The sequence below is a fragment of the Staurois parvus genome, unplaced genomic scaffold, assembly GCF_062004578.1.
Source record: "Staurois parvus isolate SC_StPar_1 unplaced genomic scaffold, SC_StPar_1.0 ptg000209l, whole genome shotgun sequence".
Taxonomy (NCBI): domain Eukaryota; kingdom Metazoa; phylum Chordata; class Amphibia; order Anura; family Ranidae; genus Staurois; species Staurois parvus.
Genome location: NW_028318005.1, coordinates 229,235 through 255,884, shown reverse-complemented (window position 1 = coordinate 255,884; position 26,650 = coordinate 229,235). Strand labels below are relative to the sequence as shown.

Below are 26,650 nucleotides of genomic sequence, written 5' to 3'. Positions count from 1 at the left end.
GGTTGACTCCATGCAACACAGATGTACAGCAGTTCTCAGAAACAGTGCGACTACAACTAAATATTCATTAAATGATTCAAAGGAAAGCAAAATCTTCAAACATTTTTCAGTTTATATAGTGAATGTTTCAGTTTGTAAAGAAGAATACAAACATTGCTATTTTTTTTGAACAGTCTAATATTCACTTTTCTTCAATTTTTTTAGAGGAACAACACAAATTTGATATATTTGTCTTCATGTTTTGATTTGGAATAGAATGTGTAGTGTTCCCAATGCATTTGTGTGTATGGAAATAAAAGCTATTAGAAGGATTTTGAGCTTTATTCACTTTTTTCAACACACTGCTATTATTTTGAACACAACTGTACATGCAGCCTGACCCTTATGCATGTTTTACATAGCTATACCTACAGAAGGGGCCAGCCTGAAGTCATCTAGCAGGACTTACATGTCTAACTAAAGTTCCACTTTAACTCTTTCCCGTGACGACCATAAACAGCACAGAGAGCAGGAACTAGCAGAATTGAAAGTTGCAAACTGCAAGTGCTGGGTAAGCATTTTAACAAATAGTTTCCTGGGGAATATGTATTTTATTGTGCTTAGTGTGTTAAGCACACAAAAAAAAACCCAAAACAGTAATGGTTTAATAGCACACTTGCCTATCTGGGGAGATGTGTTGTTATACTGAGGGTTTAAAGACATAACTACTAACTTGCCTTTTTAGGTATGCTGCATGACAGCAAATAATATCCCCATCCACTGTTTAAAAGCAATTACATACCTCTGGTGTTGCTAATAGCAGTTACACTGATGGCTTGCCCAGAACCTTCCCACCCAGCCTTTCTTTACACCAATGCATGGATCAGTAGCAAAAGCCTCTTAGGGGCTAGGGACTCTCAGCCCCTCTGAAAGTTAGCTTAGATTGTTGTAAGCTACATGCAGACATATTTCCTCTCCCCTGTAGAACTGCTCCCAGCTCCACAGCCTGCAGACACTACCAGCCCTCCTAGCTGCTCTGAAGATCTCCCCAGACAAGGATAAAGGATTAAGCTCAGCGCTGTCCTTTGACAGTTTGCTACATTTGGCATTCTTTCCCCTTGTGAATCCCAGGGTGTGATGATGTACTCTGTTCTCTTTGCGCCCACTGCTCCTAGGCCTTGATCCTAGTCATACAGTGATGCTGAATAGATCTTTCTGAACTGGCTCGAGCCCAGCCCCCCTTAGACCTAGGGGTCCAATCTCAGCACTCCATCTTCCACCCAACTCTCCCATATTTATGGGTTGGCCCCACCCTCTATCAGGGCTTCCAAACCTGGGATTGGTTAGACTACCACAAACATGCAGATTTAGGTCTCTACCCTTTCCATCCACTGTCTTCTGGAAGTTTCCATGGTTTTCCAGAATCAGGTGCAGGCAATAGAGTGCCAACCTGCTAAGTCATCTGATTTTGTTCATCCTATTGTCTTCGAGGATACTGTTAAAAGGTTTTTTAACCTCTTGACAACCGCAGATAACCGAATGACAGCTGCACTGCGACCAGCCAGTTCTGGGTGGATGTCATATGACGTCCTTCCAGAACGTGCTCTCCTGCATGGTGCCTTGATGATCGGTGCCCCGCAATGCCACCCACAAGTGCCCAGCAGTGCCCCCAGTCAGTGCCCATCATCAGTCCCAGCTCAACAGTGCAGCCTAATCAACGCACATCAGTGAAGGAGAAATATCTGTTTGCAAAAATGTTATAATTGAAACAAGGAAAAACTTTTTTTTTGTTTATAGAGCAAAAAAAAAAATATCCAGTGGTGAGTAAATACCACCAAAAGAAAGCTCTATTTGTGTGAAAAAAATTTCATATGGGTGCAGTGTTGCATGTCCACGCAATTGTCATTCAAAGTGCGACAGCGCTGAAAGCTGAAAATTGGGTCTGGTAAGGAAGGGGGTATAAGTGCCCTGTAGGCAAGTGGTTAAAGATCTGGGAACCGTGGGCTAGATATATACATATTTCACTTGAAACAATGTATATTTTGGGGTATGGGAGATGGGTGTCTCTGAGGTGCTTAGTCTGCTTTGGATTCCTTTTTTCAACACCTTACTTTTCTCTTCTTTTCTTCTTACGTATTCCTGGCTCTCAGGGTTGCTGTTGGCACTTTTGAGTGCTTTTGGTTGGAGGTACTAACATTGAGTGCAAATCCTTTGCTGAGCTGCGTTACCTGAAATCGGTGTTGCAGATAATGGCTTAGGCTTCTCACTTTTATTGTACCCTGTTAGTTATGGACAACCTGCAAGATGCATCTCCTTTTCCTTTCTTGTTTATATATTTTTGAGGCTTGACCAAAGATATACAAGGTTGCATGCCTTTTTTTTTTTTCAACAAAATGGCAATATATTGAAAGTAAAACATAAAATACAACTTGAAAAGATTTTACTTTTAATTTTGCCATCAATAGCAAGATTTTCCACTAGTACATCTCATAACACCCATTAAGATCTCCTCAAAAACATAAAGATGCCACACTCAGGAGAAAGCGATTTACTTTGAGGAATGATCATCTCTCACTTTACATCACTGGGGTTTATTAAAACTGAAGTTTGCTAAATCTTGTGCAGCTCCGCATAGAAACCAATCAGCTTCCAGGTTTTATTGCCAAAGCTTAATTGAACAAGTTAGATGTGGATTGGCTACGATGTACATCTGCACCAGATTATGCACTCTCCAATTTTAGCAAATGAACTCCATTGTGTGCAACTTTTATGTATTTCTGATGTGTTCTTAGTTTAGTCTTAATAAAGAATTTACAAAATGCGTGCGTACTGAAAAGTAACTTGCCAGTATAGAAATGAAAGGTGGTGTGGTTTAAATTAAATTTGTGGATGTACTCAATCCCCTAAGAAAGGAAGTTTCAGTAACGTAAAAAGGTCTCATTGGGACGACATTTTCACATTCATTTGAACTCAACTCATTATCTCTTAACTCCTGCACATTGGTACACTTGTCCTAAGTAATGAAGGATCTCTACCCCGGCATGCCTCCCTCCATGTGACCAGCCTGAAAGTGCAGAAATCATAATCATCAATAAAATTCCAATGAATTTAATCCAATGCCAACAAAAGTAATAGAATAGTAAACATGGACATGACATCGACTTGTCTTCCATTGTAAACATTGCAGGGCAGCAAGACTTTACTATTGGGTGAGTCACTGACCTGGAACAAGCTCATGCATGATTGTTTAGGGACATCTGATATGCGCACACTTACTCCAGGGTCTGTGACTCCCCAAGTAGCAAAGCTTTCCCTCAAAGAAAGCCTGTGGGCTACGACTTATAACTCCTGAGAATGTTTGTTCCCTGTGTGTCATGTTGGTATCTTGGCTTCATTACTTTCTCAGTCACTAATGCTGAGAAGTGATTGGTAGTAGCTTATGCTTCTTCTAGCTCAAAGTAAAACTGCACTGTCCAGCAAACTACAGTACATACCCCCCCTTTCCCTCCTCCCAATCATCAATACGGTATACTATACCTTTTTCACATACTTTACCATTGAAGCAGTCATAGAAAGGATCCCACAGTGGATTTTTATCCTTTGTAGGGCTTTCTGATCCATAATGGCTGCACATGCACAGTAGTTTTCCAAAACCAAGAATGGAATCATCTCTACCATCTTCACTCCTCACAAGACCTCCTACTTTCTAGCTCCCTGGTCTCCACCTCCCACGCCTGACTGCAGGACTTCTCCAGAACTTCCCTCATCCTCTGGAACTCACGACCCTAATCCATTAGACTGTCACCTACCCTCCTCACCTTTAGGCGCACCCTGAAAACCCATCTCTTTAGGGAAGCCTACCCCACCCTCACCTAACAGCCGATCTCCTCCACTCCTCCTACCACTCCATCCCCCACAGCCACTTCCTCCTGTACCTCTACCCCCTCCCTCCTAGATTGTAAGCTCGAAAGAGCAGGGCCCTTGAACCCCTCGTGTATTGTTTTATGACTGTATTGTCTCATGTACTGTCCCGTACTATATTGTACAGCGCTGAGCAAACCTTTCTGGCGCTATATAAATACTGTATTATTATTATCTCTGAAGTATCTCCAATCTTAGTACATTGCCCCATTCCTCTTCCTGGATTAATAATAAAAGAAAGGAAATATACTATAAGGGTGGAGAACACTAGGGATTTGACTTAAGACCAACGACAGACAAGACTTCCAGTGAGTGAGTGGGGAAATTTTTTTTTTTTTTTTTTTTTTTTTTAGCACAACCCGCTGCTTGAACGAACAAAAATGATTAATGTATGTACTGCCTAAGCATGTTTGCAATAAAAAGACCACAACACCAGTTTATACTAAAAGAATAAAGATTTTTATTAAGCATTGTAAGTTGCATTCAATAGCCTTCAGACATAACGCACCACAATCCACCGACTTCCAAACAAAGCCAACAGTAGTTCATTCTTGCACAGTCCATGAGTTGGGGCAAAACTCCTTTCAACTTACATTAAAAATACCTACTCAGCTCTTGCGGGCAAAAGAATGGGGGGAGTTACACCTCATTTCTGATCACTAATGAGTGATGAAGAGCATCAGGAGAATTATATGAAAACGAAGAGAAAGAAATGATTTGGATTTTTTTTTCATAAAGAACATTTAAAAGGTTTTGGAAACACTAACAGAAACATCAAAATGATACAGGTGTACTCGGCGTAGGAAAAGGCTGAAGAGCTCAGGAACGGGCAAATCCTGTCCTGCTACAGTAGTGGGGGGAGGGGGTGAAAGGGGAAAGGTTTAAAGATCAAAGCACTTTTAAGATTATTTTTTTTAATCACAGAATCCATATTTGCTAATGTGAAAACAGCAACAGAGAACAATAATGCAATACAGCAATGGATACACCAGAGAAAAAACGTTGATATTTAAACGGCTAGTTAATTTTTTTTTTTGTTTTAGGATAAATGCAACAGAGGTCAATAATCACAAAATTTTCTTTAAAAGGTTAGAGCGAGATCAGTCAATGACTAAACATAAGTAACATCTCATCGAACTATTACTGATTATTAGTTTTTTTTGTTTTCTTGTTTTGCAGATGGGCACAGAACTTTGTAAGAATGGCAGAAAGAGGACGAGAACATGCATAATATTGACTACACACCTTAAAAAGGATGAACCATGCAAGGTCAATAGTAGCACTAATGGTCTACGTTTGATTCAAAAAACCACACAATTTTCATTGATCACGGATGCATGGTAGAACAGTATTCACTGAAACTTTTTTTTTATTATTTTGTGAACGCCTGTTTTTTTCAGGGGGAAAAAAAGGTTGTTGCCCTTTTTTTTCTTCCCTCCTCTATGATTTCTTACTTTGCTTGAATAGTATGAGTAATGAGTATTTAAAAGATTAGCAAAAATCTGTAAATGTTAACGCTATAATTGTTTGTGTTCCAATAAAGTTGCACATCGTAGTACGAAAAAAAAAGAAAAAAAAAAAGAAAGAAAAACCACATCAACAGCGATGAAATAATAAAGAATGAAAGAGAGAAAAAAACTGTTTGTGCCATATTATCATAATCCGGAAAACCAAAGTTTCTGATTTTCTTTTAACGTGACACAGTATTGTAAAATCAAATATAATGGCATACATATGGTGCCAAATACTACAAATTATACTTAAGCTATATATATATACTGAAAAAAGAACTGCCATAAATTGTGTTTGCTTGTATCTAAAAGATACATCACGAGCGGTTTTTGTTTACGCCTTGTTGTTGTAACCAGTTTTAAACTTTACGCATGTTTCGTTAACTTATGGGAGTCAAATGCTCTTCAAATATGCTCAACTTTTGTTTTTTCCTTGTAGCATTTTGACTACAACTGGTTAAAAAGAAAATAAAATCTCTGAAACTTTTTTTTTTTTCATCTGACGTCAAAAGAGGGATCCGAATTTCCAAATCCTCATTTTTCACTTACGGAAAGGAAAAAATGTACGTAACTGTAGGCTCTCCTTCTTTCCAGATATTCCTAACCCTGAACTTTCTAACATCCTTCACCCTCTAGAAAAATAAGTTTACTCTTCTTTTTTCAAGACAGGGGCCTCAAGGGTTTCCTCCTCGCGGTGCCCGCTGTCTGGATCTAGTGCATTTAAATGAGGATTCGTATTGCACGCTTTAGAGTCACTGCTTAAGGCACTTTCAGAGTGATTGGGAGGCTGGGTGTCTGCCGAGCCCCCATTGATCTGGGAAGCTTGGGTGTCCTCGTTCACCACTCCGTTCTCGGTCAGAGAACCATCTGAAGACACGGCGGATGATTTGGAGTCTTCGGATTGTGTCTTAAGCTCTTTGGCCACTTCTGCCGCAGAAGTAGCATATGCCGGCTTGGTCTGTGGAGCAACATGGAAAGGAAAAAAAAAAAAAAGGCTTATATTATTCTTTAGAACAAAATGTTCAGATGCTACTGCCTGTGCACTTCCTTGACAGCAAAGTGAATGGAGCAACTGCCATTGGTAACAAGACTCCTTTGTTTAAAAATAAAGCTCCACAAAAATTATACGCATTGCAAAGATTTTTAAAAATTTTATTTCAGAATCTTACTTGATCTGGTTTTGGAGAAGCTTGTGAAAGCATTTCTCAAAATGTTGTCAACCTGATTGTTTAGCAAGAGGGTTTGTCTTTGTTATATGTAAATTTCAGTATTGCACTGGAATGGGACAGCCGCAAGCTAGCTTTATAGGATTCTCTGTAGGCATCTCACCAAACCTAAGGCTCCTACTGCAGAGTATACCTCTAAACCAGGGGTGTCAAACTGGTGGCCCTCCAGTTGTTGCGAAACTACAAGTCCCATCATGCCCCTGCCTTTGGGAGTCATGCTTGTAACTGTCAATCTTGCAATGCCTCATGGGACTTTTAGTTTGGCAACAGCTGGAGGGTCGCCAGTTTGACACCCGTGCTGTAAACTGATTTCAAGCTTGGTGCAAACATCTGGTTAAAGCATTCAAGCAATTATAGAATATATATATACCTGAGGGCATTCAGTACACAGGTACAAAATTCCCTTGGGCTGCCATGGGGGATAATACTGTTGGGAAAAATGACAGCTGCAGTTAAGACATGGTAAGCATGACTAGTTTCCTTAGCTTGCCAAGACACGTGCTCAGTGATAACATGAAAAAGATGATGGCGATCTGAACTTGAAAAACATGTGCATTTACCTGTGATTCCCAATGACCCTTTTCAGATGTTTACGGTTAACCCTGCATTAGTTCATATTTACTGTGTGAGATGTAGTCAACACGTGAAAGAAAGGAAGATAAAGCTGACCAATCCCAAAACAGGGCTAAGCAGAAAGGTTGCTCTACTGGACCAACTGACCCCTTACGGTGCAGAAAAAGGAGTAGCAATGTAGAGACACAGTACTACAGCTGCAAAGGGCAAATTTGATAAAAGGTCACAATGGGGCATTTACATGGTACATAGTGGCTGATAGTTTGACCATATCGAACACACTGCACATCCTTCCAGAAAAGGAGGCTTTTTCCCCGTGTTGCGTATTATTTACAGTAGGGCGCACAGTTCCTGAACTGCTATTTGACAAGATGCATAACTGGGAAAATCGTGCATTTCTGTACAGAACAGACATTTCTCAGTTTGCAGCCTGTGTTTTACAATTGCCCCCCCATAATTTTCATATGACCAAGTGCTTGGACAGAAGGCAATTCAAATATGATATATACTTCTCTTTTAAACAGCAGTGCAAAGTAGAAAGCAGCTCTTTACAACTAGATATTATGCTGAAATACTTTGTACTGAATACCGGAAACAATATACACATTAAATTGTCAGACCCTAAATAGTATACCTGAGATGCCCCTTGGTTTTTGTATGCCCCTCTTCCATAATATCTACCGCCTCTTCCAAATGTTCGTATAACGGGGGTTGATATAACTCCTCTGGGGCGTCTGTAGGGAGCAAAAAACTTGTTACAATTTGGTAATATGTATATGTTTAAAACAAAATCACAACTATTTAAAACGGAGAAGCTTTTCCTACAAGCAGGTACAAGTTGTCTGTTTCCTTTACTGTACACTTTGGTTCCAATTTTGCTTTATTACTAAGTATTAAAATTGTTCTAAAGGCCTTTTACCTTAATGCATTCTCCATACTGAGGTAAAAAAAACTATTCAAATGCAGCTCCCACCAGCCCTCCAAACCCACATAAAACATTTACCCAGGACCTCTAACGATCCAGCGCTGTCCCATCTGCAGCAGTTCTGTTCCCCCCTTCCTGTAATCACAGGAGTTTTTGATGGCAGCAGGAGCCATTGGCTTCCATTGCAGTCAATCAAATCCTGTGAGGAGGGGGGGCAGGGCTGAGCTGCACAGGTTCTGGATTTGGATATTTAATCTGATCTACTCTGTGACGGGAATAAATATCTGCAGGACTCCCGAAACTGCCCTTTTTCCTGATTGTCCCTAAGAGATGAACAAAACTAATTACACATATACTTCTGGCAGCAAGAATTACTATTGCCAAGTATTGGAAACAGTCGATGATCCCTCTTGAGTACATCAAGAATAAACTTAACTGGATCATGGGTAATGACAGGCTCACCTGTGTCCTTAACAATACTACACAAAGATTTGACCACACTTGGGATCCTTGGATTCAATATATCTCAGTTCCTTGATGAGCCCCAGATTGACCCTCTCTCTACCTTTCTTTTTCTCTGATTTTCCTTCTCTCTTTTTCCCTTTTTTGCTGGGTTTTTCCCTGATTATTTTACATTGGTTTTAGGGCTCTAGTAGCTCTGACTCTGAACATTTTTGGATATCTGGATATTGGGGAGGGATCGTTACGGTTTACCTTGTCTCTGGTCCTGTGGAGACCAGGTTTACGTTTGCGGTTTCTAATGAAGACTAACTTCTTTGATTTATATGTGCTTCCCTGTCTGGGATAACTTGTATGTTTAATTTGGTTGATCAGACAATTGTTCCTGCTATGCCCTCGAGACATTGCTAGGTCTTCTGATTTCTTTACTACTGGTGTTATGTTCTATGTTCAACTGCCATGTCTGTTGTCTCTGACTCTTTTTCTCTAATAACAATATTGGAATATAAATGTGGGTACAGTGTTATTTATTTATTACAGGTATTATATAATGCCTTCAATTTTTGCATAGCTCTTTATATATACATATTGTTCATTCACATCCATCCCTAACCCTCAAGGGTTGTACAATCTAAGGTCCCTAACTCACATTCATACATACACATACTAGGGCCAATTTAAACAGGATCCAATTAACCTACCAGCATGTCTTTGGGGTGTCGGAGAAAACCGGACTACCGGGGGAACCAAACGCAGGCACAGGGAGAATAAGCAAACTCCAGACAGGTGGTGCCGTGGTTGGGATTCGAACCAACGACCCTAGTACTGCCAGGTGGAAGTGCTAAACATGTAGCCACTGTGCTGCATGACCGTGCAATTACCAGTTAAAATAGCACAGTGCCGAATAGCAAACAAATTCCCCTGGTCATGAAGGGAGTAAAATCTTGTGAAGCTGAAGTGGTCAAAAAAGGCAAGCTCACTAAATGCACCCATTTAGTAATATAGTATGAACAAGCCCAGCAGGTGTCAGAATGTTATAGGGAATGCATACAGCCACAAGTGAACATGAAGATGTGTGAAGCATATTAACACACAGACTTCAGTTTACTAGATTAAGACCAGTGAAAGGGAAGGTTAGGTGAAGGCTGGAGTGGGTGTGTCTGCACTTTGTCAATTCCCTTACTAAGTAACTGTACTCTACAGTACAGTTAACATGGCTGAGTACTATTACAGACTGAATGATATACACTTGTACTGTGAGGGTGCAGAGAAGACTTGCTATACATACCCTCTAGTTGGTCCACCAACAGAAACCACCTGAAGTGGAAACTGTCCTCTGCCACGTCCACGTCTAGTCCCAGCCCACTGGCCAACCACAGTTCCAGCTATTTCAAGCTTCCCTCCCTGAGAAGGCATGGGCTGGACACCTTAGAGAAATCAAATACAACAAATTCAGAAACAGATAGACCTGTATGGTGAACAGTGTTAATTTAAGTCAACAAAAATATTTGTGTCTTGCTTTTTGACGAAAACTATGACGAAAATCAATTTCAATTTTCGTCAATGAATGAAAATGGAATGAAAGACATTTTACTTATAAAGATGTTAAATAATAGCTAAATCAGTGTCTGTGTGCTTTGTTCAAAACTGAATACCATAAATAATAACATGTTATTAGATTCATTTTTACTCCAGGAGTATACGAGTTTGGAAATTCTAGAAAAAAAGCTTAAATAATGCATTACAATTTATGAAACCCATTAGATTTTAAACAACTAAAATACGACTAAAACTAAAACAATCCAGATGACTAGAATACAATTAAAATAAAAATGTAATTTCAGTCAACAAACTATGACCAAAGCTAAATCGAAAATTGACATCAAAATTAACATTGGGGCTGAACACAGCAGTAATGAATAAATGTACCATAGTACCACCGGACTGGCGTAGTGTCAATGTGGTGCCTATATTTAAAAAGGGATCAAAGTCTTTACCAAGCAACTGTAGACCTGTTAGTTTAACTTCTATAGTTGGGAGGATACTGGAGAGTTTAATAAACGACCACATAGATGAGTTCTTGCTGGAAAAAAATATTTTAGGCCACAGACAGCATGGATTCATGAAAGACGGAAGTTGACAAACGAATCTGATTTCTTTTTAGGAGGAGGTGAGCAAAACCTTGAGGGGTGGCAGTGGATATCGTATACTTGGATTTTAAAAAATGTTTGACACCATTCCCCACACACGGCTAATGTTCAAGGTAAAGTCTATAGACCGAATTCAGAGAGTAGTGGTTAATGATTCATACTCTGAATGGTCTAGGGTTGTTAGGCTGTATCCCAAGGCTCAGTGTTGGGACTCTTACTTTTTAATATATTTATAAATGATATAGGGTCTGGGATTAAACATACCATTTCAGTGTTTGCAGATGACGCCAACTTACTGGCCGACCTCAATGCACTGTTTAATTGGGCAACTGAGTGGCAAATCAGGTTTAACCACTTCCGCACCGCCCTATACCAGAAATACTGCTACAGGGTGGCAGGGGTGTGCAAAATTACACACACACACTATTTTGTCACTGGGGATGTCAATGACACCAAGTCAGTTTCCCTCAGTGCCAGGATGCCTGCCGCAGTCCCGCTATAAGTCGCTGATCGCCACCATTACTAATAAAAATAAATAAATTCCAGTATATACCGCCTTTTGTAAACGCTATAACTTTCACATAAAAGAATTAATTTAAACGTATTGGGATTTCTTTTTTATTTTATAGAATAGAATACATTTTGGCCTAAATTTGTGACTAAATTTGATTTTTTAAAAATTTTTTACTGATCATATTTAATAGCAAAAAGTAAAAAAATATATATTTTTTTTCACAATTGTCGGTCGTTTTTTTTTTTCAATAGCACAAAAAATAAACGCACAGGCGATCAAATACTACCGAAAGAAAGCTCTATTTGTGGGGGGAAAAAAAAGAATGTAAATTTAATTTGGGTGCAGCGTTGCATGACCACGCAATTGTCAGTTAAAGTAACACAGTGATGTATCGCAAAAAATTGCCTTGTCAGGAAGGGGGGTAAATCCTCTGGAGGGCAAGTGATTAATGTTGATAAATGTAAGGTTTTGCACTTGGGGGGGTAAGAATATTGATGCATTATACATACTAGGAGTACAACTGAGGGAATCAATGGTGGAGAAGGATCTGGGATTTCTGGTAGATCACAAGCTTAATAATGGCATGCAATGCCAAGCTGCGGTTTCCAAAGCGAGCAAAATCCTCTCTTGTATGAAAAGAGGTATAGACTCCAGAGAGAGATATCATATTACCCCGGTACAAATCATTAGTAAGACCTCATCTGGAATATGCAGTTCAGTTTTGGGCACCAATTCACATAAAGAACATTGGGGAACTAGAGAAAGTACAGAGAAGGACAACCAAACTGATAAGAGGCATGGAGGAGTTCAGCTATGAGGAAAGATTAGAGGAACTGAATTTATTCTCTCTTGAGAAGAGGAGATTAAGGGGGGATATGATCAACATGTATAAATATATCAGTGGTTCATATAGTGAACTCAATATAGAGCTATTCACCCTGAGGTCATCACAGAGGACAAGGGAGCACTCTTTACGTCTTAAGGAAAAGAAATTTAATTTCCAAATACGGAAAGGTTTCTTCACAGTGAGAGCTGTGAAAATGTGGAATAGACTCCCTCAAGAGTTGGCTCTGACCAGCTCATTGGATTGCTTTTAAAAAAAAAGCCTGGATTCTTTCTTAGATACACATAATATACTGTAACTGGATACTAACAATTATAGATAAAGTTGATCCAGGGAATATCAGTTTGCCTTTTGAGGGATCAAGTGGGACTTTTTTCCCCTGCAGGAGCAAATTGGATCATGCTTTGCTGGTTTTTTTTTGCCTTCCTCTTGATCAACTGAGTATAGAACTATAACTTTATTTTCCTTCCCTTTTATGGTTGAACTAGATGGACTGTTGGTTGGTGGTTCATTGCTCTCAGATGTAACCGTTTTTTTCATGTGACAAGGTTTGTTGTTTTGTTTTTTTTTTCACACACACTTCAGAATTGGTTCTGCAGGTACCTGTGCTGATGCAGTACTTAATAGAGAGCACATGAATTAACTGATTTTTCAGCCGGCTCTCAGTACTTGCTAATGAATAGACCTGATCTCTCTCTTGCAAGAGAGAGTGAGAGAAAACGAGAGCGAGAACGAGAGCGTGAGCCAGAACGAGAGCGTGAGCCAGAACGAGAGCGAGAACGTGAGCGAGAACGAGAACGTGAGCGAGAACGAGAGCGAGAACGAGAGCGTGAGCGAGAACGAGAGCGTGAGCGAGAACGAGAGCGTGAGCGAAAACGTGAGCGTGAGCGAGAACGTGAGCGTGAGCGAGAACGTGAGCGTGAGCGAGAACGAGAGCGTGAGCGAGAACGAGAGCGTGAGCGAAAACGTGAGCGTGAGCGAGAACGTGAGCGTGAGCGAGAACGTGAGCGTGAGCGAGAACGTGAGCGAGAACGAAAGCGTGAGCGAGAGCGTGAGCGAGAACGAGAGCGTGAGCGAGAACGAGAGCGTGAGCGAGGACGAGAGCGTGAGCAAGAACAAGAGTGGGAGAGCAAGAACAAGACCACGCAAGCGAGAACGAGATCAGGTTAGCTTCCTGCACTCATAGAAAGTTCAAATCTCAATTCCTGGCTGATTTGAATGATAAGGTTCAAGCACTTCCTCCCTCCTACTGGCCTGTGAGTCAGCCCATAATAGCACAATGGTGAATAGGAATGTGGGGGACAGGACTTAAAGACAAGCTCTAACCTGAAAGTGTAGGAGCTTTGCCTGGCATTTGGCTCTTTAAATGTCACCTGCTTTACCCTTTAGTGCTCAACGTGAAGGGAAGGCAGGCGGTGGACAAAGATTTACACATAAGCATTTCTCAGTAGTCACATACAGGGGCGGAATGAGAACTCACGGGGCCCCCGGGCAATAGGGGATCATGGGGCCCCTGTGTCCTTGCCCAAACTCAAAAAAGCCTATGGAAAAAAGGTACCAGGGGCATCTCATGGGCCCCCCCCTACTGACCCCGGGCCCTCGGGCAGTGCCCGAGTTTTCAAATGGTCAGTCCGCCCCTGGTCACATATTACATTTTAAAAACACGATGAAAAGAATGTCACAATAAATTTAATGGAACCATGTCCCAGCAATACAAATTAAGCAGAAAGCTGTTAACACTTACCAGAGAATCCTCTTCCTCTACCTGGAGGTGGAGGCATTGGTCCAAAGGGTCGCGGGTACACAGCAGCAGGGTAAAAAGGCATGGCGGGTGGAGGCGGGAATGGCAGTGGGTGGCTTTGTCTTGTAAAGTGTAGCCCTTCCAGGATACTTTGTCTCATTTTGTCTACTTTGGCAGCTTGTTCTGCCTGAGCCAAACAAAGATAATAATGAATTAGAAGGGATCAGTAGGTCACAACAGTACACAAAGGTTTAAACGTTTTGCTCACAATGCTTGATGTCAGTTAATCATACAAGCAGTCTGCAATGTCAGAAACAAACCCTAAAATTAAATCTATCAACATGCTTTGCAGTACAAGTATATCTACTGTACCCTGCCGAGATATAAAGTCGCCCATCCCAAGGCTTCATACAAAGGTTGCCTAATCTGTCAAATACCACCTCTCATGTATAAGGCACAGAAAACTCTTACAGCTGACAGATAACATTTCTAATTAACATGGCTGTACGACTGTCTCTGCCAGTCCCTATGATCACTGTATGACCAGTGGAATCACATGCCCAGGATCTTGTTCTGGGTCAGTGACTTAGAAAAATACCGAAGCCAAAAAAGAGCCAAACAGAGTATCGCAGGTGGTCAGCAATGGCAGCCCAGGCATTCTTTTCTGTAAGAATTTAATTTCATGAGTGGTACTATGGCTATTGTAAATCCACGGTTTTAAACTCTGCAGTTAAACCATCCATCCACCTAGTTGTTATTCTCTGTACTTGGGCTCTCTATGCCACTACCTGAAGGGGTTTCAAGCAAGAAGGGGTTCTAGATTTTAAATAGAAAATGTCAAGGTATGGAAAATGAACACTACTGACTTACCTGGTGCTCTGGTCACATACCTGACCATCGCAGAGGTCGATTAGTGAGGCTTTTTCCCTGGTAGCTTTAATGTACTTGAACTGCAACAATTTTCCATCAAAATACATCCAAGGGCAGCAGTGTTCCCAGGGGATAGGCTGTCCACAGGCATCATTGGCCAGCAGCGCCATGTCCACTCCGCTCATGAACAAGGCAGACAGCTGAATTCCTCTAGGGTCCAAATTTTCGATCTAAAAACCACAAGTTCTATGTTAGAATTGTGAGTCTTATAACGAGAAATGTTTCTTCATTAATACAATTTATGTTTTTAAAAGTTTATGCAAATCTGATTACGAAACTCAATCTTTTACATGTTAATCCAATTTAAAAATACTGAAATTAACTTTCAATTCAGCAGCATTCATTAAGCTCATAGCTGGTGATCCTGCCATGATGGTCCTTGTTCAGGCAAGTGTTTTTATAGGAATGCTCTGTCTACATTTCTCAGTTTTGCCCTTGCATTGTTATCCTGTTACAGGGCTACCATTGGAAAATACAATTGGACTTTTTATGCCACATTCAGTACGCATCGTCCATTGTTCTCAACATTAGGAAACAACCCTGAGAAGTTGCAGGCAGTCATTTCTGGGGTGTGTGCATTTATGTAGTCAGGAAGTGGATCCAAACAGGCTGCAGATCAGCAGTATACAGATTCAATAAAGAAGGATAAAAGGGTTGAAAAACAGTACAAACTTTTCAATCGCTTCAAAACTGAGAATAGAGTTGGGAGAAGGGGGTATTCTGGCTAACAATGAAAGATTTCAACACACTTGCTCTTAAGATGCCATAGATGCATAAAACTCATCCAGATTAAAGAAGGAACTGGACGAATTTTGATCCATCAATGGGCAGGCTAGTTGCGCTGAAGTAGATCCAGCCTGTCAAGTTTTTATTGTACGACTATTGCTGCTGCCTGTAGCCAGCAACAGTAATCGTGCATTGGTGACATTTGCCTGTGAAGCGTGACCGGCGAAACTGGCCAGACTTCCGGCCTTGCTCCCATAAGGTCAGCTTTTGGGATCCCTCCCTCCTTATCTCCTCCATATACATAAGAGTCCATGGTTCCTTTGGACACGGACCTACAAACCACCAACTTCTATGAGAACAGTCTGGACCTAACAAGACCCACACAGACAGCTAAGTATTATTCCATCTGAGTGTTATATGGCTTGGAACTTTGATCAACTGCTTGCTCCCCTATTAGGCAATTACAAGTTTTTTGTTATATAGTTGCAGGAATTTTCCTATGAGGATCTAATTGCCAACAGGGGAGGGTACAAGGTGCCATGTTACAAGCTACATAAAGGCTATATGCGATGATATGGGCATCCCTCCCTGGGAGTCTTGCAGTGATGTCTGGTATGTGCCATAACTCATTCTGGTTCTATACTGCTCAATGTGGGTTGGCTTTACAATATATAATATTTGAGGACATCTCCATGGACTTTGAATGATATCTAGCCACATGCAGTGGCCTATCTACACTGTCTATATATGGGTTGGCCAATAATACGTTCCATTAGAGGATTTCTCCATGAATTCTGAATATTTAGACATGTAGGCCCCACAATATATTCCATTAAAGGATTGTATTCATGGACTCTGAATGATACTTAGCCATATGCAGTGGCCCATTTTCAAACACCTATATGGAGGAGAGGTTTACGTTATGTGAATATAGTTTCAGATTTGTTAATATTTGTAAATATTTTGATACGTACCATTGGTTGGGTTTTCAATAGTCGGCCAATTATGATTTTATTAGACAGTGGGTTTTTGTATGTTCTAGGCTTTCAATAAAGTCACATTTTTCTTCTATGACTACAAATGTCAGGCTATTTACTGGGTCTCTTACATATATCTACTTAGAGATACATTACATCATAATATATTGAGGCTGAGCTTCAATCTAGTTTTTACACTTTTTTCTTTCATATCTATCTATATATAGATATATATATCTATGTACCGACAGTTCCCTCGTAATTTATATTATATTGTGGGGGGGTTTTTTCCCGTTTCTTTCTTGCTTTTGGTCTTGAGGACACAATTTTCGGTTTTCTGACCCAACAGTAAACATTGTACTTTGACAGTGGGGAAATCTCCAGCTGTCAGAATACAATATAGCAGTGGAAGGGATTCCCCCATCAACACATTCAACCCATTGTTGAAGGAAAGAAAATTGTTTAATGTATGGCCAGCCTTAGGCAGGACTTTGAGATGAAAGCATTTAGACTGACACATTTATACTGGGGGGCTGCACAATAACATGTAATAATCCGTACCTTGAGTTCCTGGAGTTGGTCAGGCTCATAGAGTTTGGGTGACAGTGCCTGAGAGAGGAAGGCATCAAGCTCCTGGCGCCGAAGTATTCTGATACCTGGCCACTGCACCATATAACTGCAAAACAAATGTGTTTGTTAACCTCATGCTAAAAAACACAACATGCATGATAATAAAGTGACTCAGTTGCTTACTCTAAAAAAATCTAAACACTGGGTTCCTGCAAGAAGACTGTACATACTTACTGGTGTGTGGTGAGCATGAACATCTTTGTCTTTCAGAGATGGAAAGTCTTCAACAATCAACTCACTTCTGGAAGTGTTAAATGCCTGCATCTCGTGCAAGTTACCTTCCTCCAACCCCTATGTCCAAACAGGACTCAGCAGTGATGTAGGGGTTGGCTGAAAGAACCAAGGCACATGATGGGGAAATGTAGGCATTTTGAGACTCACAAGTGTTAAATATTGAATACTTGCCAGAGGTTGCAGTGTTCAGAGACATTTGGATTCACCACCCACCAGAAACATACTGTATGCATTCACAGTCCACAGGAAGCAAGTACTTAGATTTTTCAAGGGAAGTGAGAGAGCTGCTTTAAGTAAACAATATGCAAAAACACACCTGTACAAACCGCATTTGTCCCCGTGCATGAACCTTTGTGTCAGCAGTGGCAGCTCCAATATTTGAATCCTGATGCTTATTTTGGGACGGTTTCCTTTATATCATAAACAACTTAACTACTATCTCCATTTAAAATGATGGCCCCTGCATCAGTTTGAAAACACTACCGCGTTACAGGGCCCCTACATCTCTTATAGCTCTACATAAAAGTAGAAAAGAAAAAGTGTGTAGCCATTCCAGCATGTTGCAACTAAATGTTGAAACAAAATGATAGGGACTTTCTGTTCAAGAAAAAAACTCCCTTCCTACTCCTTCAAATTTTCGTTACTTGAGTTGAAAACCCACTAATAGAAAATCGAATGAATGCTCTTAACATGGACATTTTCAAAAAACAATTCTACTAGTGTATTGCCAGCTTAAAGTGTTAAAGGCAAAAAAAGTTTTTCTTAAAGTAAAAAAAAAAAATCATGTTATACTCCTCCGATCCTCCTCTTCTCAGGTCCCCTGCTGGAGATCCCGGCTCCTCCTCTTCTTCTAGCAGTTTGCTATGGGCACAAATGCTGCATGCTCGCTCGTGACCTGTTTGTCTATGGAGCTGCGCTACACAGATACACACAACAGGACTTGCCCCCCCCCCCCCTTCCTCTTCACCACAGTTGATTGACAACAGCAAGAACCAATAGCTCCTGCTGCTGTTCGAGTCCTTGTGTGAAGAGGAAGCAAGGGGCGAAGAGAGATGCAGCCATGCACAGTGCTGATCTCTTCTCCCCTCACTTCTTCACACAGGGAACAAACAAGCAATGCATTAAGGTAAAAAGTATTTTGAGGTTTAGTATCACTTAAAGCAGGGGGCACCCAGTGCAGCGGACTGAAAAAAAAATTGGCATGCTGGGTTGTAGGGAGTTATCCAGGGCCGGCCCACAATTTCTTTTTAGTTTGACAACTCTTGCAGGCAGCAGTATAACCCAACAAATAATGATTTCCTGCGTCTCTCAGGCTGGTTCTCACCAACCACACAGGAAAACATTGTTTTCCTGTGCAGCTTGGTGTCCTTCTTAGATGGGCTTTGAGGGGCAGTGCCTTGCATTTTTACAATGCAAGGCATTATTTACCTTTTTTTTTTTTTTTTTTTAAATGTATTGAAATGTCATAGGGAAGCTGCATTAATTTCCATGCATAGAAACACAAAAGATGAGAGATGGCTGCAGAGTGGAAAATGTGGACAAGTTGCATTTTTTCCCACACAGTAATTTTCCACCACTGCCACCTGTGTTCCACTGTGAAGAAAGCACATAGAAAACAATGGTTTACTGTGTGCGGAGATGGGTGTTTTTCCAATTGCTGCACACTTCTGAACAATCCTCAAGTAGATGAGAAAGAAAAGCTTTACTCCAGGTGGGTTCATCCATATTCTACAGCAGCCATGGCAATACCAATGAATAACCATTTTCTTATTACACATACACCATATGCATCATTGTAAGGAATACATGGCACTCACTCACCGTAATACACAACAAAGCACCATAAGGTGAGTGGGCACATTAGCAGGGTTAAGCATGGCTGGTGTGTCAGATCTCATACAGGCCAGAAAAGCTCTCATCCTTCGGTTCTTGTCTTCAACTGCTTTGCCCAACCACAGCTTCTTTAGATTAGGACAGGTCCATTCCCTGAAGGCAAGGGCTTCCACTAGCTCTGGTGTCTGAGGGGACTTTCCTTTATAAGCTGCCCACTCCTTAATAATGACTGGGTAATCTGTATGACAAAATAAAATGCCAAAATGAACAATGGGTACAACACAGGGGAGGACTGACAACTCATGGGGCCCCCGGGCAATAGGGGATCATGGGGCCCCTGTGTCCTTGCCCAAACTCAAAAAAGCCTATGAAAAAGGTACCAGGGGCATCTCATGGGGTCCCCTACTGACCCAGGGCCCTCGGGCAGTGCCCAAGTTTCCAAATGGTCAGTCCGCCCCTGGTACAACATATGAACTGTCATAATAATAATAATATTTTTTTATTTTTTTTTATTTCAATTTGTTTATAATGAAAACAACAGTAATGGACATCATATCACAGCTTAGATGGTAAGGGCATTAAGCAGTGGACTATGTAAAACATTCCCTACCTCCCCCCAACCTAAACCGGGTAGAAGGAGAGCTCAAAGCAATTGATATTCATACAAACCGTATGTTATAGAAAGTAACAATTCGTGAACAACTGATTTCATAACAATTAAAATTGTCAAGAATAAACTGAGAAAAAAGGGGGAGAAAACAAAAAAAAAAAGGAAGAGAGGTGTCAAGAGCCATTGGGCCGGGTCTTTCTCATGCTTCAGTCTTTAGGTGAGAGATATTGTATTCTATAATTGGTAGCCATAATTTTATTTTTAAATGCAGATTTATCAGTGCTTCATTAACCATCTTTACACAGTGAAAGCAGGCATGGCTACCAAAGATGACAATCTGTTAAAAGGCTACAGTCTTTCATTTTCATGGTTTCCTGCTAATACTTCCTAATGCTAGGAACACACAATAAGTTTTTTCGTTTAACTAAGTGGGCTGAACGACAAAAAAAAAAAACCTGAGAGGTCGCTGTACTAACTATGTAATGTTAGTGCAGCAATCTCCCCTGCTGTGCTATTGTGTTCTGACAAGGGGGCTGCTCCCCCACCAGAATACACTGATCAGCTCTCATAGCCATTGGCTGCCAGTGACGATTGAATGCTGGTTTTGCCAGAAATTAGACTGGCTTGTGTCAGACAGGCTGCTGTACACATTGGAAGAATATTGGCTGGTTTCTGTAAGGCCATTGAGTACCAGCCTTTTCTGAGGGAGCCCAACTTCATTTCATGGCTAAGCCTCACCCCTGAAGCAAAGCCCCACTCACAATCATCTAGTCCAATGAGAGAGCCACTATTGGCCACTTAGCTATTCTTATGGACATGGGATAGCATGAGTGAGCAGCAGGGAGCCTCAATGTTAGCAGCAGCTGAGCCCTTAATTACAATATAACCAGAACAGAGATACACAGAAAAATCGTTTCTGGTTAACAATGATAATAGCAGGTGTTAAACATGTTATTTAAACTACTCAGTAACTTAACCTTTTAATTATGAACCAACAAGGGCAGTAACAAATCCTAATATATTTTAGAGCTTATGCCAAGGCAAAAAACAAAAGAAAAAACATATGCAGTACATGTCTACAATACATGCACCTTTCTCCATGTTTTATTCCTTTTGCTTTCCTATTGTGGACTGATGTCAAGCAGCATTTCTGTGGACTGAGTAATGTCAGCCCTGCCTAGTTTTCTTATAATACTACCAAGTTCATTCCACCATCTTTGCCCACTAAAGTATAAGAACATATTGAATTGTAGTCTCCAAGATAAGAAATAGGTGAGCTAAATAGTCTGAGATAACATAGAAAGTATTCAGCAGACACATGACAAATGAATTTCTGAAAAGATCAACATTTTATGTGCACTTAAAGGATGTAACAAATGCTTTTACTGGTATATTTACCAGACCAAAATGGAGCAATAACAGAAGCTCATTGTTCGGGTCTACATATACTAAGTTATATATCAGCCTTGCATCAGTCCTTTCACCGTTGCTGCGCAGCGGTCTAAAACCTTCTATTTCATGCCATTTTAGGTGGGAGGATGCCTAAAGTGTCTTTTTAGGTAAAGTGGTCAGGAAATGGAGGGGAAAAGAAAAAGAGACCATAAGCTGACTTACGTTCTGGGGGCATCCTGTTCTTTCTAAAAGCAAGTCGCTCCGCTTTCTTCCTGCTCTCTGCCAGGCTGAACAGGACCCCATAGACATACTGGCGCACCGGTCTGTAGAGGATAGCAGCTGGGGGAAGGTCCTTGTTCACTTCATCTTCAATGGTAACCGGAATTTTTATCTCTCCCTAATTAAATACATTATTAACAAGATTAAATTGACACACCAAATAAAATACATTCTACAACAAAGAAGAACAATATTAGCACAGTCATTTTATATGTGAAAAAGGATGACAAGCAATAAAAAAAAGTAGAAGTCCAACCTGAGAGGAACTGGGTGATAAACGTGGAACAATTGGAAACCAGTAAATGTTTAACAGTTTCAGGGCTATCATCCATATCAAGTCAAATGCAAGTTAAGAAAAAAAAAAAAACTATGCAAGAAACCTATTTAAAATATATCTAAAGTCAAAATGTTAATTTCAGCATTATATGTTGTGTGGGACAAGTATATGTTGAACTGTTGCAGTAGTGTAACCTTATAAAGTACTCTGCAAGGTAAAGTAGGTCTTTCTGGTAAAACTACACAAAAAAAAAAGAAAAAAGGAAGAATTAGAACCTGTCCGGTTTTGAATGCTGTCTATGTCCTGGCTAAGGAGATCCACTCTATTTGTCCTGGTGGCCACTGTTACTGAGTTTGAATGAGAGGGAAAAATCTAAAACTTTGAGTTGCCCCTAGACCTGGAATAAAGAAATATTCCACTGCAGACAAGGTTGCGGTAACACCTAAGAGGAGATTTACCTAAGTTTGGTGTTATATCTGACAGGGGTTTTTTAACACCCCCTACTCTATCCAAAATGGAATTAAATAAGACTTTTGTAGTTTCCGGAAACAAAATTTCTTGAGGTCTTACACAGGAATACACCAATTCTTGTAAATTTGGGCTATTCTGCTGCCTCCATGAGGCAAAAAAAAAAACAAAAAAAACACATTAAGCCAACTCTGTCGGCTGACATCACTCAGCCGATCCAGGCTCTTAAAGATCCCGGACCATATGGTCAGGATCCACCTTGAAGCCTGGACCAGCACCTGGCTCAGCCTCTCAGCGATCAACCAAGAGCCTGAGACATCCCCTCTTGCCCCCTCTACAGGCCAGGGCTCCAGTGAGCACTGGAGGGGCAGAGCAGGGAGTCGGAGACTAACAGTTACAAGAGTGGAGGGGGAGAACTAAGCAATCAGTGGTCTTTGATCGCTCAGTTCTCACTCCAGAGCAGGCGAGGGATTGATGCTGCATCCACCTAGCTAAGTATGATTTTTTTTTTAAGTCCATACTTCTCTTTTAATACAGCTCTGTAAGCATTAATATGTCATCAAAAATGTTTGTTTTAAATATATAAGCAGTGCAAATAGCTAAATTTCAATAGTAGCAGCTTTTTGCAGTCCACTGCAAGACAGAGAGATAAGCTCATCATGATGCTGCCTATCCTTTCACAGTCTGGTTCCAGGGTGGGGGGACGACGACGATAAATAAGACCTTGCTTAAACCATGTCTATAGAGTTGGGGGGGGGGGGGGGGGGGTTTGTACACCACTACACAGGAATCAGGACACTACAACTGTTCACACCCTACCAATAGGGTGATAAAAACAGTTCAATGGACATTTTGTGAACAAGCTGTATATAAAAATGAAACTACAGCAGAGAAGATCAAGTCCTCTAATCCGCACAGAAAGACTGTGTTCTGGGGCATAGCTGTGTAAAGCTCAAGACTGGATTGACAAAAACAAATCCTTTGGCAGATGAAAATGCCATCATATACATATACATAATTTTATCTGTGTGCAAATCTGTGTGCATCAAGTGATTCTGCACTTACAAAAGGCACCTGACAGACTGGAGTGGTCCTGTAAAAACTGAGTACTTGTGAGCATGCGGCATAAGTGGGCATTCCCTCCTGACCCCCACAATGCAGCATAATGAAATCTGATACCACTCTTCATGCAAAAATAATTCCAGTTCTCACAGAGATGCTGGAGGCTGAAAACAAGCCCGAACCTCGTTCTCCAAAACAGACCACAGTGGCTCTATGATATTGAGGTCATGCAACTGCGGCACGCAGGAACGGTGCGAGTCCATCTGCATGCCTGTCAAACCACAATTTGAAAACACCAGTAAATCAATACATTATCATCTTGATCTTTGGGAAACCATGTGCCATAGTCAGCCAACTATGTACACAGTCACTGGCAGTAACTCTACCTTTCAAGGCAATGATGGGGCCTGCTGAATACCAAATTATGGCTGCCCAAACCATGATTGTGCCGACACCATGCATTACCGTTGGAACAAGACAGCCCTGGTCATAAGCTTGGGACGTTGTTTGCCACACGTAAACAGGTCCGGTGGTTGGGAACAGTGTGAGGCTTAATTCATCAGACCATATTACAGTCTTCTATTGAACGATAGTCCATGATTTATGGGAGTTGCACCACTCTTTCCTCTTCTGAGCATTATCGGTCACTAGTGGTTTGGTAATTGCTGCTCCCCCGGGAATGTTTTGCTTATTGGAGGATCCCTCTGCACAGTTTTTGCGGACAGGGGAAAACTATAATGCTCAAAGTTAACAGAACCATTTGATTTGAATGATGCAGCATCAATCTAATCAGGAAAACTGTAAACTCAGAAACAGGTAAAAGTAGTAGCCAGGGTTAGACTTACCTTTGTGAGTACATGAAAGATGTAAGGGTACATTAAGCCCTTCTTGTGGCGATGTTCAGCTACTCTTAATACTTCAGGTGCTACAGGAGGCAATGGAGGAGTTGTGATGTCCATGTGATTCCTGGTGGGCATGGACAGAAGACATGGAATCTGCAGACCACCCCCCTGGTTGCTTTTCTTCTCAGTTGCCTTGGTTCCTGATGTGGTAGCTGAGGAGCCGTCAGTCTGTAATGAATGCAGATAAGATAAATATTGAACAGCCACTCTTTGAAATCAGTCGGTCCACACAATTTATTTTTAACAGAAAACTAATCTGTAGCCAGTGCAAGTTCATAGGTGCTATGAGATCAAACATAGAAGGAAAATAGACTCAAATCGTTTATGAACATGGCCTTGATGGTATATTTTAGGCCCAAATATAAATATTACTTATACAATGGATTCAGGAAGGCTTGCTTATGTGTCCAGTGATACTTTATTCTATTTAGTAAGCTCTATGATATATGTATAGACGCCCATGGACAAAACTACCAAGGATTCTTCTGCATCCAAATTCCTTCTGGGGCTCTCAGAGCACAAATATTCATACATTAGTGTCATTAATAGTGATGTCATGCTCCATTTTTCTAACTTTGGCTACATATCAGACAGGTTAGAACCTCTGAGTTTTTAATGCGGTTTTCAGCCCAGTTAGATGGATTTTGATTTGCTTCCTGTCCCTGTGGGAGAGATACAGAATACAAACTATCTTTTAGAGCAGGAAGACTAGAACCCCTGCTAGCTGTTTAATACAGTCTTTTCCTTGCTGGAGACTCTACTTTCTGCTCAGGTGATAAGAGTTGTAACCAGAACATGAAATAAACTTCCCCAAGGCCACACGTAAAGAACGCCTTGTGTTACTGTAAAGAATAAAAGCATTCTAAGAATGGTGGCAGTGCTGAGCAAGCAGTCCCTGTGTTCTGTATGCAGGGGAAAACCGCCCACACAGAACCCAAGTAGACTCAGAAGTTTGCAGTTACCAAAAAACTCCAAAACAGGATTCCTGAACCACCAGGCCAGGGACAGTCTAGTCCTTGGTGTCAGATGAAGGAGTCTGTCCAAGGACTGGATTGACTTGTTCCTCGACAACAGAATATTGTGTTGTAGGGGTCTTGCATGAAAAGAGCAAATGGGACTGCCTCGAAAGAGGCTACCATAAGTCCCAGAACTCCCTTGCAGAAGCGAAGAGTTGGCTGATTGCTGAACTAAAGAGTCTGGATCTGGAGATTGAAGTCTTTCCTGGGGAAGAGAAATGCCGGCGTAAGCTGTGTCCAGAAGTAGACCCAGATATTCCAACCAATAAGTCAGTTCCAGGGCTGACTTCTGAAGTTTCGGCACCCAGCCAAACCTTTGCAAGGTCTGGGCAGTTTAAAACTACACTGTCTGCCAGAACCTGCATTAACTTTTACCTCAACAAGAGGCTGTTCAGATTTACCCCAATGGGGATACTCTGGGAGCTCAGCAGGGCTAGCAAAGAAACCAACATCTTGGTGAATAACCGAGATGCAGAAGCTAGGCTGAATGACAGCACCACAAACTGAAGTACTGGGGACTTACATCAAAACAAAGGAATCGCCGATGTTCTGAAAATAAACATGACATGCAGTTGCACATTGTCCACAGAAGCTTGAAAGTATCAAGGTGGAAAGGCCATGACAAACTTGGTGAATTCCATGTGGAATCTCTGGGCTTAAATAAATACATTTAGGGCCCTGAGATCCAAGAAGGGGTGAAGTAGAACTCCAGGAATCATTCGTACACAGGGACTGCAGTGGTAATGCTGCTAGATCCCCGGGAGGGGGCAGCTTACTTTATAACAAACTATTCCTTATACAGGTACAGGGCTGATAAATGTTTGGTGGCTGTGGACAACTCCGGGGAGGGGGGGTGTTTCTAGTCTCCATAAAGAACAACTGTGGGCTAACGTCCACTGTCAGCTGGCGTCAATGAGCTGAGCTCTGAAAAGATCCTGATCATATGTTCGGAATTCACTCAAAAAAGCCTGGACTAGCACTTGGCTCAGCCTCACCCAGCCCCTCCACAGCCCAGCAGCCTAGTGAGTGCTGGAGGAGCAGTGCAGAGAGCCAGAGACGGACAGTCACGGCTCTCTACTCAGAGCCCAGAGGAGAACTGAGCTATCAGCGGTGTTTGATCGCTCAGTTTTCACTGCAGAGCTGGCAGGGGACAGATGCAGCATTGCACTGATGCTACATCCACATAGGTGCGTAATTTTTTTTTTGTAATATAAAGTCCATACTCCTCTTTTAAATAAAACTGCTGTAATTCATCCAAATTTAAGGAGAACAGCACACATTTGAGAATAACTTATTTTATAGATCTGAACTGATTACCTTTACTTGGTCTGCATTTTCCTTCTTGTTTGTTTTACCAGGTGATTTTTCCTTTTTCTCCCACCCAGGCTTATTCCCGCTGACATGACTGAAAAGAAAAAAGCAGCTATTTAGCATCTGAAAGATCGAAACAGACTAGCCAAAAAAAGTCAGT

The 26,650-nt window shown here is 41.2% G+C and overlaps 1 protein-coding gene across 2 annotated transcripts in view; it reads right to left on the bottom strand.

The window, feature by feature from the left end:
- Positions 1-4,336: 4,336 nt before the first annotated feature.
- The window catches only part of FAM120A (family with sequence similarity 120 member A), a 96,309-nt gene continuing 73,995 nt past the window's right edge, over positions 4,337-26,650 (bottom strand). The window contains exons 8-18 of one of the 2 annotated variants that reach the window (XM_089678675.1): positions 26,497-26,584; positions 24,107-24,331; positions 21,398-21,572; positions 19,162-19,411; positions 17,038-17,152; positions 14,734-14,943; positions 13,847-14,030; positions 9,883-10,021; positions 7,845-7,944; positions 7,008-7,064; positions 4,337-6,369 (exon numbers count right to left, since the gene is read on the bottom strand). In XM_089678675.1, coding sequence (XP_089534801.1) covers positions 6,058-6,369; positions 7,008-7,064; positions 7,845-7,944; positions 9,883-10,021; positions 13,847-14,030; positions 14,734-14,943; positions 17,038-17,152; positions 19,162-19,411; positions 21,398-21,572; positions 24,107-24,331; positions 26,497-26,584 — 1,855 coding nt within the window. In that variant the 3' untranslated portion in view covers positions 4,337-6,057. The remainder of the gene's footprint in view (positions 6,370-7,007; positions 7,065-7,844; positions 7,945-9,882; positions 10,022-13,846; positions 14,031-14,733; positions 14,944-17,037; positions 17,153-19,161; positions 19,412-21,397; positions 21,573-24,106; positions 24,332-26,496; positions 26,585-26,650) is intronic. The other variant, XM_089678676.1, reaches the window with a different exon arrangement.